Raw genomic sequence first — 18,502 nt, forward strand, 5'->3', positions numbered from 1 at the left:
TCATGTAGACCCAAAAAAATAAAATTATACAAACTGCACGAATGTTTCTAAGTCAAGTCTGAAGATAAATGGCGTAATCTTCTTTATCGCAACGGAAAGTCTGAACGATAACAAAGAAAAAAAAGATTTTAAAAGACCATAATTCACTGACTCCGCCCCGAAACCCTTTCAGAGGAGGTTGGGGTATAACGGTATAGATGCGGTATTCCATTGTGTTTACATCAGTTTCGCCAAAATTGGGATAAGGATCGGTTCCGTACTCAATACTGGCTCCTTAGGAATATAAAATATTATTACTGTTTGGGTGAGCAAAGCTGCGTTTCGCTGTTGCGGCTTATTTTGTTTGGGAGATAAAATTTTGGTACATTGATTGAAATTACTTTTATCTATATTCCGGGAACCTACAGAAGTACAATAATACCCAAGTTAACTGATAGTGGTCAACATTGTTTCAAATGAGTCTAATAAGAAATCATTTTCCGTTACTATCTTATAACGTCGATGGTATTCATGCAACCGTCTATTATACTTGATGTTACGTTTTAAATTATAATTTAATTTTGCATGTGTTGCATAAAAATTCTTCAAAACCTACTAAGTTATGATACGATACCTTAAGATTGATGAAGAAATATTCAAAGATATTTTCCGAAACTTAGGAACGTCTAGCTCAAAGAACTAATCAGCCAGCTATTAAAAGCACTAAAGTTTCCCACTGATCATGAACCGAACGACGAGCGCTACTAGCAATGAGTCCTACTAAAAGTAAACTAGCGAATAAATCATACAGTTTCAATTACAGCCCACTAAAGTACGAAACCTTTTAGATCAGTAAATCACATAGTATGACTTTATCACTATTATTTTCTGTTTCCTATGCTGATCTGGCAGTGAGAGAGTTTGAAAAGGGTTCCTGTTGATGGCATATAATGTGATGATGTATTGTTGAGGGTATTTTTTGGATTTTACCATAATGGACGGGGGAGAATGGGGTACGGATGAAGTGGGGTTTGATGTTTCTTTGTTAATAGGAAATAATTTTGTGATGGCTTTTTTTGTAAGAAAAATATGTTTCTTCGTCGCAATAATGATGCATTCATAATGATGTACTTAGTCACAGTGCACTTGTTTTAGCCGTTGGTAATACATACATGGATTTTTTTTACAATTTATTTGATTCCACTTCCATCTGCTGTCATTCAGGTTGCTAGAAACAAATATTGTCTGTCTTTAAAGTTCATATCTGTTCGTATAATGTTATGTGGTAAAGCATCCAGTGTCACAACATTTATTGATTTATCGGTCAAATATTGTACGACAATTTAAAAATTAAAGCCAATTTCTTCTAACATATTGAAATTATTTATATTACGAAACCTGTATATTCTCTTACGTAAAAATAACGTAAAGACCGCCCAAGATACTTGAAAATGAAGAGCAATCTTTAACACGAGACCACCCAGAGAAACCACATTGAACAAACAGTCTCCGCGAAACATATTGACCCATTTCACCATTCATAACGAAGGTTTACTCAGTTGTGCGTCTTATTATTTTTACCCAGATCTGAGCATCTTATTTGAGTATTTATATCCCAAATATATTATAATTATTCATGTAGGTTACTGTGAATACTTGAATTTTGTATATGCTAAGAATTTACCAAAGTTGGCAAATATGATTGAAAGTAATGTTTTGGTATAAAATTAATCTAATATAAGTACTTGAAGTATTTTTTGAAGATTAATTTTATGTGAATATATCGTACGTTACCTGATGTATATAATTTACTAATGTATTTTTCTATTTTATTGGCGTAAGAACGTGTGTAATTATTTTATGATTTTTATATTAATATCTATAACACAAAAAATAATAATCTAAAAAAATAATTGACCATGTTTTGCATGTATATATTTTTAGACGTTGATTTTTTTATTACTCATAAGAGAAATAACAAGTTTAACTTCATCTCACTTTACTCAATCTCAGTTAAACCGAAACCAGTAAATTTAAATTTTTCGCATTTAACCGTAACAAACCAAACATAGAATCAACGAGTAGTGTTTCTTTACCGATAAAATAACATTGTCTGGAATAATTACATATAAATTATGCGGTATGAATAATGAGTTCGTGAACCATGTGAATTATTTCTCTTGTATTTAAAACGGAAAGTTTTGGCTGTAAATAATGGCACGTGTATTAAAGTAGGTTCTCACGATTTATAGATTTGGGAACCGTAATGTTTGTGTACGATTCGGTTTAACAGGATATTTTTGTTCTTCTTGTTACGTATTTTAATGTCGTTTCTCTTTGGTGTATAATTTTACTTTTGTTTATTGGAGTAGATAGACGGTATTAACTGACGTGAATTATTAAGTTATATAAGAGCAACTACAAACTAATTAGGGTTATTAGTATATTATTTAGTGATTTATTCATTTAAATTAAGGCTGTAAGTGCTATGTAAAGTAAATATTTACAAGGCACCAATATTTTTTTTACTACTACAAAATAAATACTTTTATTTCTTAGTCAAACATAACAAAACATCAACAAAATGTTTGCTTTCTTTAAAAACATTGTTTATCGCCTTTTACACTGTACATTTTGTAGTTGACATTTTACAAGTCGAACCTTTTACTCAATTACCTAGTTTCAGTTCTAACTACCTGAATTTGCGTAATTACATCTAGATTAAGACTTTCCAGGAATAGAGACGTTTTAAGAATTTTCTAGAAGTTTCGTTCCGTTTTATAGAACGAGCGTTTCGTGCTTGGGTTTATTGTGAACATGAATATTCGCCTTGTAAGTGCAAGGTGCTGTGTTTTAAAATGTTTCACTACCCTACTTTTTTTAAACAGTCGAATTATGCTAAGAACAAAATAATTTGATGTTGGACTAATCTTCCGTTATTAAATATTTGCAAATCAAAAATATCTGTTTCACAACAAAATATTCTTAGCCATATAAAAAAAAATACAATAAGAAACAATAAAACTTTTATATCACCGTTGCTATGACAATGCTTTACGCTTAATAATAATCGTCACTGACTTCCAACTACTACAACACAGTTTTACCAAAAACCTTTAAGCAACGAGTCAATTTAACACTACACACTTCTTTTCTACTCTTCATTCACGATCGACAAAACCTTCCACAAAGCCATTAAACAAATAATATACCCACTTAACACGATATCTAACAAGATCTTAGCTACCATAGGTCAGCCGTTTCCGAGTATGCGACACACAAACAAACAAGTTTGGAGAGTTTTTGAGAAATGTCTAACATTTGGCCATACTATAGCCACAGTAGTAAATTAAATGTTGATAATATTACATCGTTATGGTTTAATTTACTTCGGTTAGATAAATATGAGAAAGTTGTTTAGATGTAAAATTATAATGGGGTTTTTTGGTGATTATTTTTTTATGTCTGTTTGTTAAGAGATGGGTGTTTTTGTGATTTGACTGCTAGCTAAAGCTTTGCTTATGTGATTGGTAATACTAAGTTCTTTTGAATTTTAACTCGCGATGTCTTACATTTTTTTTCAGAACGTTTTCGTTAATACATCTCATGTTTTACAAAAATCTATTCAAATAATACAAAAAGAGTTGGAAGCTTAAAAAAAGGCAAAAAAAATGACGTAAATGCATGTTGGAAATTGCATAACTAGGTTTATGTATAACAATGTCTCAAATTGACTTCTAAATTGGCTTAAACCACCCAATAAAACTATACCAAATCGATTACAACCTATCCCTTTACCTCTAGTCATAAAAGTCACAACAATAATAAAATAATTTAGCCCGACTTCAAATTGACTCATGACTCATAACTTCTCCTAATATACCTGTTACCTATAATTACAGTCGCTATACTAGATTTACAATCCAATTTCTGCCTAGTCTTTAAAAAAAGCCTTCAGTACAACAATTGCCGTAAGAACAGTTCTAGACATCGTAAAATCTGTAATAGTAGCCAATTTCGCTGTAACCAGGTTTCCTAAAAAATATACTTATGACCTTTTTTATGAGAACTAAAGAACGATTTGGATCTAAACGTAAGCAATAGCTGTTACCTTTACGCAATCGGTTGAATCTAGGAAAGTAGCGTAAGTTGAATTTCTTTTATATTGTTTTTTTGTTTAGAATTATATTTTTTCGCTTTGTCTCAATAATAATGTGAGATGTATATTAAATAACTAATAGAGAAACCATAGTTTCATTCAGGTACAAAAAGATGTTTATGTCTGTCATAAAACGGTAACTTTGTGAAGAAACAAATGGTCATATGGGTGTATGCCATGACCAAACTTTGAATAAAACACTAAAACAATACAAAATCAAACGAAGTAGTATTGTATTTTATCTTTTAAAAACTGTTTTTTCCTATGGCGTCCTAAAGTAAAAAACATAAGTACAATGCTCGTCCTCTCTACTAAAAGATCTAAATTTTGAACTACAAAACTATAACTCTTTTACTTCTGCTTATATCTACGGAAGTACGGATATAGCAGGCGTGATAATAACAAATTAAATTCACCAACTATCCATAACTTTTTAATCACAATCACATAAAATTCAAGAACTTCATAACTCTTATAATACATCGTAAGTCGAAGCATCGTAACTCGAAGTAACAATAACCATTATAACTTGGAAAACTTCTAGATTATATAAAAAGTTTATTGTACGTGAAATTGAGTCGGTCCAAGCTATAAAAATGATTTAGCTTATGTTGGCTTAATTTTACAATAGATATGAACGATTATGCTGAACTCTGAACATTTTGCTACGGAACCCCTTAATTTAAGTGAAAATATCGCGTCATAAATCATTTTTAAAGCTATTAAATGAATATGTATACAGAATAATGTAAAGTGTATTTGCATAAAGAGCGAAGCTATAGATGTACGGAAGCTAAATATTTTTTTGGTTAATTAGACTGTTCACCCTTTTATACCGTATGTATACCAACTGTGAATGAAAAAATATGCAAAAGCTATTCAAGTCTAGGTTTCAATGCATAAACATTTAGAATGACTTTTTATGTTATAAATAGACGACGTAGTCTTTCTTTTCGTATTAATATTTTTGTTTGGATTCCTAGATTAGTAAAAAACTAGAACTAAGTAAATAAGTGACTAAGTGTTTGAGTAGCTAGAAATACCTGTACACTAGTTGCTTGAACATCTAAAATAATTGTCATGCGAGTACTCACTCCAAGTTAGAACATTATTAGGTAAAGAATAAGACATACTAAGGCGTCGCAGAAGCATGAAGAAAGCGAGATTTTTCTTACATTACTACGGTATTGTGTTACAACCTTTATACAGGATGTAACATAACAACCAAACAACAGTCTTCACATACAACAGACATATTATTATGAAATATATTAGAACATTGTAAAGAATGCGCAGATGTGTTGAAATAATGTTGATCATTTGGAATAATGTTGGTTGCGTGCTACCCGCTATAACACACTTCCGCCTAAGGATCATAATTATAGCAATTTCGGTAGCTCCTGAAGCTTCGTGACCAAAAAACAGAATTACAAGCTTTTACAAGCGTGTTTAAGTTAGAGTGTATTTAGATTGCAACTGGAATGGGGAATAATATAGTAATCTTTTTTTTTGAGTATACGAGAATTAGGTCCGGCTTGTTTAGCCCTGTCTAGGTAATTGAAGATTTAAACGTGCCTCACACAAACCATTCATGTATTAAAAAATATTAATAAAATCTCGTCTTCGCAATATTTAAGTAGGTATAGTTTCTGTGTGAGTCTGGATTCTATTAAAAATAACATTTCATGTTTGTCATTAAAAAAATGTGCTTTGCCACGATATGTTTTACTTGACCAATTTCTAGACTGCTTTAATTTCCCGCTATTGGGTAAGAGCTCATCCTATTTCAATTCTCTTTCCCTGTTGTAACAACAGTCAGACATATTATTTCTACACTGTAGAAAATATACCTCAACAACACATCCCAGCAAAAAGAAAGTAAAGTCCGCGACACTAAATAAACATCCTGACATCATAACTCAAAAAACCGCGACCAAAAGCTATAATAACTGAAATAAATTACCGTTACGTCACAGAAGCGAGTATAATAAGTAAAATAAATTGTTACTATATTCCGACAAGTTAGTAGAGAGGCTTGCAAGTAGAGCACGCAAGGTTCGTGGATGGCGGAGGTGTACTCGCTCTCTCTTTCATGTTATGTATCCCATATAGTAGTGGAGTCAGCCTTCCAGAACTTTTCTTCTCCTCTTTCTTTTCTTTTTAAACACGATAACTCCCGAACTAAGAATAGCTCTTGTGTAAGCCTTTTACAGACATACAAACAAAATACACAAAGTACAATTAGACCCGACACAGCTATTTGTGGATCGCTCATATAATAATCCCGTGTGGAAGTCGAACCACCTCACGACTGTAATGGCGTGGCGACCACCTTAACCACTGCGCCACAGAGGTCGACTAAACTCACATAGTGGCGGGTAGAAGCTAGTATTAGATAATACGTGTATACCAAAGCTCTCTTATAAGTTGTCAAGCTATATATAGCGTATCTTACACTGTATCGCTATCACACTGTACAAGTAAGTTGGAAAATTCGCAGCCCGACCTCTGAATAAGAATGAAGTTTTTCTCCCCCCGTTTAATGTTATTCCGTTTCTTTAGCATTGCCTGTTTTAAATTTTAAATATCACTTACCTATGTTAAGAGTTTATTAAGTTGTTATTAAATTACTTTGTCTTGTTTGGTTCGGGATATGGTAATTTATTTTGGAGACTTTGGTTTGGTTTAATTATATTTGTAATGGAATGAAATGTTTTGTTTTTAAATGTTATTTAAGTTGTATAATTTCTACTGATCAATCATAAATCGGGAATATTTTTCCGTTCTTCAATTAACAGTTCATGTTAAAAGTTATTTAATCATATACAAGCAGGATTACAAAAAAATATACCCTTAAGTACCCTTGAATTTTATAATAAAACTGTCCTAGCAGTAGTAAATTGATTTGCTATATAACACGAGCGATCAAATAATTGATTATGAAATGTTTGTACAGACAACGATACGTTAGGGCATTGTGAATGTCTGAAGGTTGAACGACAGATACAAAACATGCTACATCTAATCTAAGCAAGTATACACTTTCTTAACCTTCCAGGAAAGTACGAACTAACAATATCAAAGGGCAATCAATTACTTTTATAGGCAATTTACCTAAATAAAAACCCGAAAAAAATAAACTGAAAGAATACCAAGACAATGAACCAATAAATTCTTCCCCTGTCGAAAAAAATCGACCGGTTCAATTTACGAAAAAGCACTTTGTCAACATGTCTAGACCATTTGGTAAATTTAAAGGCTTTCTTTATTATATTCTGACCGCTAACTCATTAGTTTTCAAAAATATAGGTACGAGTAGAATGACAAGGGTGGCTACCCATCTCAACGTGAAACAGGGTTACCGTCTGCTAACGATTCATTTGTACAATTTTTAAAACGGTAAAAATATCAACACGAAATTTTTCAAAAACCCACGGCCTTTCATTTCAAATGGTTTTACAGAGTTTCGGAGGCAGTTTTACGGGTTTTTGTTTTAGAATACCTTTTTGTAAATGGATACGCCAATATTAAGCTTTGCAAACGAAGTATCTGGTAGAACTAGGGCATTTATTTATTTACTTTTAGAAAAACGGCATGTGCCGTCCTTTAGTCTTTGTAGTAACATTGCATACGACCGTAAAAGCTAACAAAAACAGTTATTTTTGAATGTCGAAAAGCTTTGAATGCAGATTTTCTTTTAAGCACGTATATTCTAATATATTTAAACCTCAATATGATGAATTCAAAGAAAAGGGCGCAGGTGAAATTATAATAATACATTTCACACAACTATAATTTGACATCTTACCCGTAATTATCAAAAAACCAAACGACACTAAAAACTAAATTCCAAATACAAACGCAATTAAAAGATGTCAATAATATAATTCAACAAATTATGTTAAACAAACCAAAATCATAAATAAATATAACTTTAAATGTAGCTAAAACAAATGTAAACATAGCCGGTAGCCCTGAATCCTATGTGGTCAAGAATACAAATTGTGTCACAAACCGTAGGACGACTTCATTCTGAATGCGTCGCAAGATATTCACATGACAACGGTCCGGTAATAAGTGGCTCTGTAGTTAAATGTTTTCGTGTTATTGTACGGCTAAGGCTGTATTAGTTCGAAGAGATGTTTCATATATTTCTGGGCTTTCAAAGAACAGACAGTTGTAACTTTAAAATGATCACTAAGGCGCTTAACACACTGCCCCGCACCACGCAGCGTAGCGCGTGAATGCGTGTTCGAACGTTGCTTGTAAGTATCTCCGTTTGTATGGAAAACACGCACAGTCTACGCGGAGCAGTGTGTTAATCGCCTAATAGGCGATTAAAACACTGCACCGCATCATGCTGCATATTGCGTGTCGACGCACCTACGCGCGTTCCTGCGGGAGTGCAGATCTGCATCATCGTGCGGGTTTTTTGCGCACTCACGCGCGTAGGTGTGTTTTGTAGATTCACGCACGGCGGTTCTCATTTATTCGCCGTTCTCTGTGGTGGTCGTGCAGTACTGAGCATCACGATAGTCTTGATAAAAATCACGCGCGGCACTGCGGGATTCGGTGTGCCATACCTTGCGTCTCGCCTCGCACCTACGCGCGGGGGTGCATGTTTCTCCGCGTGTATGCGCGTGATCCGCATGAACGCGCGTGGATGCATTTTCTGTGTGTTAGACTGTGCGTGTTTTCCATACAAACGGAGATACTTACAAGCAACGTTCGAACACGCATTCACGCGCTACGCTGCGTGGTGCGGGGCAGTGTGTTAAGCGCCTTACAAGCAACGTTCGAACACGCATTCACGCGCTACGCTGCGTGGTGCGGGGCAGTGTGTTAAGCGCCTAAATGTATAAGAACTCTGCTTCATTCGGAGTGATAACGTCATAGATGATTCATGTGAAAGTTCGCTTTTCTAAGCTGGAGCAGTTATTATGTTAAGCACAAATATTAACATAGTTTTTAACACATCTATTAAAGTTTTTAGCATCTGTTTATATAGTTTCAATATATGGCCATATCTATACTATATGGGCATTGAAACTTCTTTAAACAAAGAAATATACAAAAGTTTAAAAAGAAAAAGCGTACCCTACAGTGACTGAGTGTTTTCTACTTAACGAGAGACTTGCAGCATTTTAATAGTAGGAATAAACTATGCAAAAAAAAACCTACATAAGTGCAAAACACAATATAACACATATTCAGATAAAACCTACGATATTTTTATATCCTGTACATATTTATAGTTACTGACAATCACTTGTAGATGTCAACACATCATCTAAAACGAAGCCCTTTCATCGTTCTTTGTGAAGCTACAGACTGGAAACATAAAGGTTCTCGGAAAAATACTGCTGAATCATCTTTACTGTCGGACAACTTCATATTACACTTACTGATATTATTTGGTTTTGGTTGCTTTCTAGTCGATGTATTAAATTAATGGTAAATATTTTCATAAATTAGATTGAGTGCGGTTGAATTCAAAAATATACTCTGACCACCTTATGTAAATCTAAGCATGCTTTGTATGACAACGATATAAAATTATGAAAGCTATAACAGCCCTTATATTTCTGAATTCAAAATCTTACTATTCAAGAAATAAGGACATTCATAAAACATATTTTTTATTTTTCATTTCTCAAGTTAGAGTTACCGAACCGTGATATTTTACAGGTGATTCAAAATACAGATATCTGGAATATCCGAAAACAGATAAGATGAGAAATCAACCCCAAAGGGGATCCTTGAGACGCGTCGAAGCGTTCATTCCTGCACCCTTGTTAATGACGCCTTTAACAGGAAAAAATAACTTGAAAATTTTCAAACATTTCCCCTTTCCCGAAGTTAAATAAGTGCCAAGAATTTTGAGTTACAACACTTCCATATTGAATTTCGCGATTGTTTTTTCCCTGTTGTATTTTATCTTCTTACTTTAAATCTGATTTGTGCAGATTTTGTTGCTACGGGAATGTTAAATTGGAGCTTACCACCCTTTTATGTTTTTCTTTTCCGAAGACAGCTGCGGCAATACGAATAAATATTTTGTCAAAGAACATTTTCCACATATAGGGGAAATTCTGGACATGCGTATATGTCCTAAAAATTATATGCCACCAAAAACATTCTGTATAAACCTCAAGTCTCGCAGCTCAGGCTTTCTGGCGTAAAAAGTAGTGAGATCTATATAATACCAAGTCGATTAATCTATTTCGTCTCTACTTAAAGGACCTTCTGTCTTAAGTTATTACATAAGTTATTATCATGCCAATATTAAAAATATTTTACGTTTAAAACAAATAGACCGACCTGGCCATCGCATGATTTGTATGTACACACAGCACGACGAGTAGTTAATGCTCCTGAAATTTTAATGGCGAATTTGTGTTTTTATGCGATGACCAAGTCGATCTATTTGTTTTAAACGTTAAATATTTTGAATATTGGCATGATAATAACTTATGTAATAACTTAAGACAGAAGGTCCTTTAAGTAGAGACGAAATAGATTAATCGACTTGGTATTATATAGATCTCACTACTTTTTACGCCAGAAAGCCTGAGCTGCGAGACTTGAGGTTTATACAGAATGTTTTTGGTGGCATCTCACTTCTTTTTGTAGAACGAACATAAGTCCAATTTGTATGGAAAGACGTTTTTTCTTACAATTCAACATATTTTCCTATGGGAATGTTGTTTAGTTTCATGGGCTAAACACCCTTACCCACCCTATATCCCCTCCCGTTATGCCTCATATAGTATGTACCTATCTACACCTATTATTTATTTATTATTTTCTACAGTAATAATGAAGTAGTAATGATTCATTAACTGCAAATGTAACCTTGTAATCTTATACATTTATATGGGATTACAAAGTTATTGTTGCAGTTGGTGTATTTAGAAAACTGGACCGAAATTAGAAAATATTAAATTTTTCCCAAGATTAAGACACTAAACCCTATTTGTATTCTAAATTTTAAGCTTCTAAGTCTGCTAGAAGTACCTTAGACTTTTGATGATCGGTGAGTCAGTGAGTCAGTGAATCAGTGAGTGACAAAATTCAAAATTTTAACAAGCTGTCATTCTTAAACTACTGGATCAAATTGACTGAAATTTTAAATATACCGTGTTTATACAATGACTGATTAGTTGCTGAAAATTCAGGCTTCTTGTTTTATCCACAACGACATTATAGGGGGGTCGAAAATAGCCCGAATTGCTTCGAGAAAAGATGGTACGGCTGTGCCGCTTTTTTTTGCTCGACTTGCGGGGGCACTTCCGTGCCCCCAGATATCGTTACTGAAAGTATACTAATTATAAATACACAATATTATGCCTTTTTCCCTTAGGGGTAGGCAGGGATAAATAGAAAATATATAGCAGAAATAGAAGAAAATAATTATTAATTTACTTACTCAGTTGTTTGTAATTTGCATCCTACTCTAGGATTCTCCACAAGCTTTCATTAATGAGCTTTTTGACGTTTATATAGGAATCCGAAATTATATTGCCCACTATCATTAAAATTTAAATTGGTTTACAACCAAATCCAATAACATTAAATTCATACGGTTTAAATGAACTTTCAATAAATGTTTACTGCTAATTTTAGTTCTATATAACCAGAACAGGATTTTACTCTAAATCAATTTTGAAGCTATTGAAATAATCATTGCTACCGACTTCATTCATTCCCAAATCGGTTTCAACACAGATTGCTATATTTATTACATTTGTAATGAAATTTTCATTAGAATTCAATTCCCCGTCAACTTATTGATTCATATTCGTGATTATTTGTTCACTGGCACTGATGAAAATAACAGATTATTTGTCTTTATCGATAATATAAATTATACCTTCTTCATTAAGGTTAAGGTCTATTTCAGCTTGTTCAATATTGTCTTCTACGATGTTTACATTTAAAATTGAACGTATTATAGAACGAGTAATTTCTAAAACACGTTATCTACCCCAATTTTAATGTCCAAAACTACACGATAAGTCGCTTTTATAATCAAATCAATTATAGGGTATATTATAAAGGGTGCTGTACAATTTGAGTAATAGAAAAATTTTGTTTGTTTTGGTTTTTTGATATAAATACTTGATGTGATGACGAATGTATCGTGGGGTGATTTTTAGTATCAACTTCATTATAAATACCCAGTATAATTGGACTTATACTTCAGAAAATGTTAAACTGCATTAAAGACATGCTAACAAACTATGTTATGTTATGTCTTCTCCAAATATCTTTATAATAGATAAATCTAAGAGACTCCTTCTGCCTGCCGTAGAAAATGAAGTAAAACTTTTGTAAATCTATTCATACTGGTTTTAAAAGACTGGAATCTTAAAATCACTTGGTTAATACCTACATTCAATTTGTAGTTTCTTCGGAACAATAAATTGCAGCGCAGACGACAGACTATCCGTGACGCACTTTTTAGTGTGTCAAAATAGAACCAATGCAATGGTATGCAGTAACGCACACGCGTTGTGTGCATTTCTACACACAGACTAAAAAGTGCGTCACCTTAGCCTAACCGTGCTATGCCACTGCATAAAAACAAAATAGAATATTTTTTTATTGAAACTGCAAACTAACAATATTTTCTCTTATCCCCAGGTACTTCCAAGTGTAGTGAGTGCAGTGCAAGTGTAAGTGTCAGAGAGTGATGTATTGTTAGCCGTCGAGGCCATGAGGCCTGATCGCAGGGTCGCGTGGGCCTGGCTTGCGGTCCTCGCGGCTCTGGGCCACACCACCGCCTATACGGACACTGAGGACTTTCTGAGTGATCTTGATAAACCAGGTGAGTTGAGTTGGAAATTACTAACAATGCAGGAGGATTAAGGAGGTCAAATTCTTATGATATGCAATTGTGTGCTTAAGACATAGGAATTCAACAATTGGCAAATTTATGAAAAAAATACATTTTTACCATTATATTTTAAATATTTAAATATAAAATCGAACAATTATTTGAATATGTAGAGAATTAAAAAGTGCTTCTAACATTATTATGAGAAAAATAAAATTAATCAACATCTTTATTATGTTTAACTAGCTTTAAAAATAAAGGAATTATATTTACAAATCAAGGGACACTCACTGCCTATCCCGTACCTTTAAGTCCAATATATAGAGTTATAAGATCTTTCATAGCCCCGTAAATATATTTAAACTACAGTTCATCTTAAAATAAACTTTAGTCTCACCTATAAACCTAAGTTTTACACCAAAATTATTGCCCTGATATTAAACTAAACTCTATCAAAACACGAAACTTTTGTTATAAACCAAAATTAAATTCAGTTTTTAATCACATTTGTATACAACCTAAATACGCGACTGGTTTAAAACCAGTTTCAAAGTAAGACAGATGTTGCACCGCGTGATTTATCTCAGCAATGGCGGAAGTGTTCGATATGTTGATTTAATTAATCTTTTTTGTATTAGCATTTTGTTACCGGTTGAAGAATTATGAGCTGTTATTCATCTTCTTATAATAAACAAATATTTTAACCTTTGAATTTTGATAAGACAGACACAGACACAGTTTTTTTTGAGATGAACTGTGATGTATTTGGAAATAGGGAGTGTATGTTTATTTTTGTTATGTTCGTTTACTCAAAGACGTTATTTGACAATTTTTAGCATGCTACCTTGTGGCATTTTGATTAATCTATCGCGTTATAATACTGTAAATAAATGAGTGATTTTATATTTCGATTGCAAAGTTTTTTATATATTTTCATTAATTTCTGTCTATTTAAGTGGCCCGTATATTTTTACTAAACTCGGTTATCCAATTTATCGTATTTTTTCTTGATTGGCGCTTTTCATGATGTTTGCTCATCTGCATACTATTATGATCAAGTTAGGGCTATAAAATTAGATTTTTTGATCAGTGGCTCCATATTGCCCATTCTACATGTCCCTATTTGTTCCGTCATATCTTAAAATTCATAATAAAACCTTGACAATATCTAAAATAACTCAAGTAATTAGCAGCAACTACATACCAACTGCCACGTTTCAATCAATCACGCGACGTGGGCGAGTTAACTGCCAGTGATTTTAAGATAAACATCTATTCATTCACTTTCCCTATTCGTTATGAAATGTTCGATTAAAATGTAATTAGATTATGTTGTAGTGTAGGTTTGTAATAGCTGGTCAATATTGTAATAGAATTTTGAATTATTATACAGTTTATGCTTGTGTATTCAAGGATTATAATTCGTGGGTCGGTTTTTTTAAAATACCAATAATTCAATATTGTATGTTTGGATCGCAAGGATTTTTTAGTTTCTTTATTGTTATTATTCTACCCGTATTTTTTGTCTTTTTGTTAATTAAAAGCTTAGCTTGTTCAATCAAGTTTGTATTCATTTGTTTGTATATAAAACTAGCCATTACATTTATAATATTCATAACATTAACCCACACACAATTCCATTAAGAATAAAATTAACACTACATAAAACAATTCTTAAAAGCAATCTGCTTTAAAAGGCCCACAAATATTCAAATATTATAAAAAAATCATATTATGTAAGCAATACAATGAATCAAAAACTTGCGTAGGCGCAGATCGCTGGCAGTTTGTAATGTTGGCACGTCGTTAAACTATCTTTTGAATACCATTACTGTGTGTTAAAATCGTATTTGGGCGTAACGGTAGTTAGAAAATTGGTTACATTTTTTTAAATGGTTTCACAGATTTTGAATGAGAGAATAAAAACAAATAACCTGCCCGGATAAATTGACAGCAAATGCAATCTTTTGACAAAATGCCATCTAATTGGCAATCTAATAGTTGAAGTGCAGAAATAAAGCCTTATTGTCACGGGGGCAGTGTAAATTTCCATTATACATGAAAAAAAAAAATAATCTACCCCAAATTTAGCAGCAGGTGGATACAAACGCGACAGCTGTTATGTACCAGTTCGGTACCAGGGCTAGGCCTCATACTTTATCTACACGGGAACCAAACTTGCGACACGTAAACAGCAACCAACACTTTTACATTCACATAGCAGCATCGCATTTTAAACGTTTCATATTTATTCACAATAAATATTTTCAAAACAATCAATTTACTTTAAGAATTTATACACTTACTCCATCAAAAATCATTAAAAGCCTATAAAGCCAAGATGTCGCCATTGATTAAACACTCAAGTGTCACTTTACGATAATCATCTCGAGATCTCAAACCTTTCACGGCTACTGCACAGATGAACCGATAACAACTGAGGAAAGAACAAGTATTGGGACAGATATAACTCGTTTGTTTATAGTTTGTCTTAAAAGGGCAATATTCCATTAAAGTTTAATTAAATTTGTAATACGCGTGTTATTATTGAATTGATAAAATTAATAATAGTATAAATTACCGCAAGGAGTGTAATAGTAGCGCAATTTATTAAAGTTGGTAGTATCGGAAGTTTAATATTTAAAATGTACAACAAAAATAATTCACACGGCGCGCGGTAGAGGCGCTGATCAGATTTAGACACATAACTTCTAGATGGGTACCCGGTTGCTTGTAGTTGTAGAATTGCTCTACTGTAATCAACTTGACACGAACGACAAGCTATTATACGCAACGTATTCGAATCCCAATCAGAATAAATATTTTTGTGATGAACGCGAGTATCTGTTCTGAGTCTGATTGTAGATTTATCATTATTAGTATGAATTTAAAAGTTTACAATCTCTGCTTAGTTTGGAATCAGATGACCATATGTGAAGTATTTAGGAAATTTAATTAAATTTTCAAAGTGAAATTATTTGACTGCTAAATCGATTAGCACGTATGCTACATACGCTATTGCATTACCATAGCTTATATAGCAAACCTGACGGAGTTATATGTGTATTTGCATACCTGACTTACGAAAGGTAAATGCATGTCTGAAGTTTGATTTCAAGCATCTTGCGCTGGAAGCTAAAAAGCGTACCACTAAGTACTAAATTCTATAAATACTTTCTTTTTGAGCATATTATCTGGTCTTAAAATATTCTAAAATATTAAGAGCTTCATAATGTATGAATTATGTACCAATTACATTTTAAAATTATACATAAGATATTTATAGAAGCACTCAATAAAAACTCTTAAGCTTAAGTTTAAACCTTTTAAAGTACAATCGAACCTAAAAATTTAAGAAGAACATTTTATCAAACGAATCGTACAAATTGTTCAAATCTCATTCTCGATTCGATTCTGATTAAGGCATTTGTTATGCACGCGATTTCACTCGAATTGAAATAGATTTTTCACGTGAAACAATGTAATATTTTATTTTGTGAATGTATGGTTACTTCATTTCACTTCAAGTTGGATTAGTTTTTTTGTAAATGTGAAAAGAAAACGTATAATAAATAACGTTCGAAAAGTACAAAAGTCTATAATTTTTTCAGCTTAATTTTCACAGAAACGTCTGTATCTTATTTTAAAAACAACTTCTGCTCGTAGAATACTTTAACCCGCAAAATCAGCTCTTTATAAACAATTAAAAAATCAAATGCACAATGCTTCGTTTATTATTATTAAATAATTTTATTATCAGAAATATGTAACTCGTGGTATGAGTTGAAAGAAATAAATATTATTTTAATTATGGTATCTCTTACTGTAAAAAAGAAACAAGTGTATAATTTATGACATAAATATCCCGTCAGATTATATTTATAACCACTAACAATTAAAACGAAAAAACAACCCCTAAACAAAAAAAAGAAATTAATATTCATCGAAACCTGAACCATAAACAAATCATTTCAGTATTACCATAATACAAAAAAAGGAAATACCATTATCATTAAAAACAGTATCGCTGACAACCCCATAATGTTTGTAATGAGTTATATAGTCAAAAACATGGCAACACAGAGCGTTAGTTATTGTTGCCAGTTGAAAAAAAGGTTAAAGATTACGTCGTGTTCATACGGAGGTAGACGTTATAATTTAAGTAAGTAGGTAATAAAATCAGTAATTTTAGTGACTTCTGTTTGTTTGTTGGAGTACGCTAATCTCTGAAAATAACTTGAGAGATTTGAGAAAGATATTAAAATGTATGATAGGATGACATATTCAAATACAATAACGAAATGGGTAAGGTTAGGGTCGTAGCTTCGTTTTCCATCATGGAACAAATAGCTGATTCGAGCCAGGTTGTATTTTGTGTCTGTTTTTTGCATGTTTGTAAAATACCCTGTGCTACACAGCTCATTATAAATGGGTTGTTTAGGATGTGCGTTTATACGAAAGGCTTATATGCTATCTAAAATCAAACTACACTTACAACAGTGAAGTAATCAAGTACTGTATAATATACCACACAGTCATGAAGCCTTAGAATCTATGTATTTAATGACAGGTGATTTAGGAACACGAGTAAAACTGCTGGGCACGCCTAGTATCTAATACATATTTAAATTCCCGTTATTCTTTCTAATGTCAGCTTCTGTCAGTATTAATTGAAGTGTGTTTTGAAAGAAATAAATCGTGTTTGTTATGTGTTGTTCGTGTATTAAATGAGCCAATAAAATTGTAAGTTTAGGGTAAAATAAAATGCAAATGATATTTTTAGGCCCACTTTTGGATTGTCATTGTAAATTTGGTCGCACGAAGCAGCATTTTTTGACACTTCATTTGTAATTTAAATGTAAATGCAGTCGTCGTAAACTAAATCGTGATTTATAGAAAACATTAATTAATTAAAATTACAATAGAATGTAAACAAAAATATAGGTGTTTCATTAAAATTGTTTGTATTAGTAATCACTACCGGTTGTTAGTTTTATTTAGACATTTAGTACTACTTTAGTGTATTTTGGTGAGTATATATGAAAAAGGTTGTCTCTACTTTACATTATAGGAGATGACTGTTTCCACAAGGCAAAACCTACAAGCCTACATACAGCCTTGCTCATAAGTATTAGGCACCCCCATAAAACACGTGCAACTCATTCAGTATTTAAAAATTGACGAATCCTTTTATCAATATGCTAGGCGGCGTTATCAATAGGACATTTTAAACAAAGGATTGCGAATTCTAAGGTGTCATAAAACATCTGGTCAACATTTTGTTAATTATGTCATTTTTTCAAATAATTTTATTTTTTGAATCAGTCTTCTTTCATTACTCGTAGTGTCAAGAGGCTATTATTTGCGACTTATTTGTAAATTAGATACAGTCTATTTTACGAAATGCCTAAATTAACTCAAGTGAGTGTGGAAAATCGGATAAAAATTCAAACTCTACATGAACAAGGCAAGTCTCAGATAGAGATTTCCAGAATGGTGAAGTGTTCTCGCTGTGCAGTGCAAAC

General features: G+C 32.5%; 1 protein-coding gene across 1 annotated transcript in view; it reads left to right on the forward strand.

Annotated features, from left to right (window-relative positions):
* Nucleotides 1–18,502, forward strand: part of side-IV (sidestep IV transmembrane protein) — a 269,014-nt gene that overhangs the window by 94,090 nt on the left and 156,422 nt on the right. The window contains exon 3 of the mRNA XM_076126889.1: nucleotides 12,785–12,968. Within this exon, the coding sequence (XP_075983004.1) occupies nucleotides 12,857–12,968 (112 nt within the window). The 5' untranslated portion in view covers nucleotides 12,785–12,856. The remainder of the gene's footprint in view (nucleotides 1–12,784; nucleotides 12,969–18,502) is intronic.

Source organism: Anticarsia gemmatalis, chromosome 19, assembly GCF_050436995.1.
Source record: "Anticarsia gemmatalis isolate Benzon Research Colony breed Stoneville strain chromosome 19, ilAntGemm2 primary, whole genome shotgun sequence".
In the NCBI taxonomy this organism is placed as follows: Eukaryota; Metazoa; Arthropoda; class Insecta; order Lepidoptera; family Erebidae; genus Anticarsia; species Anticarsia gemmatalis.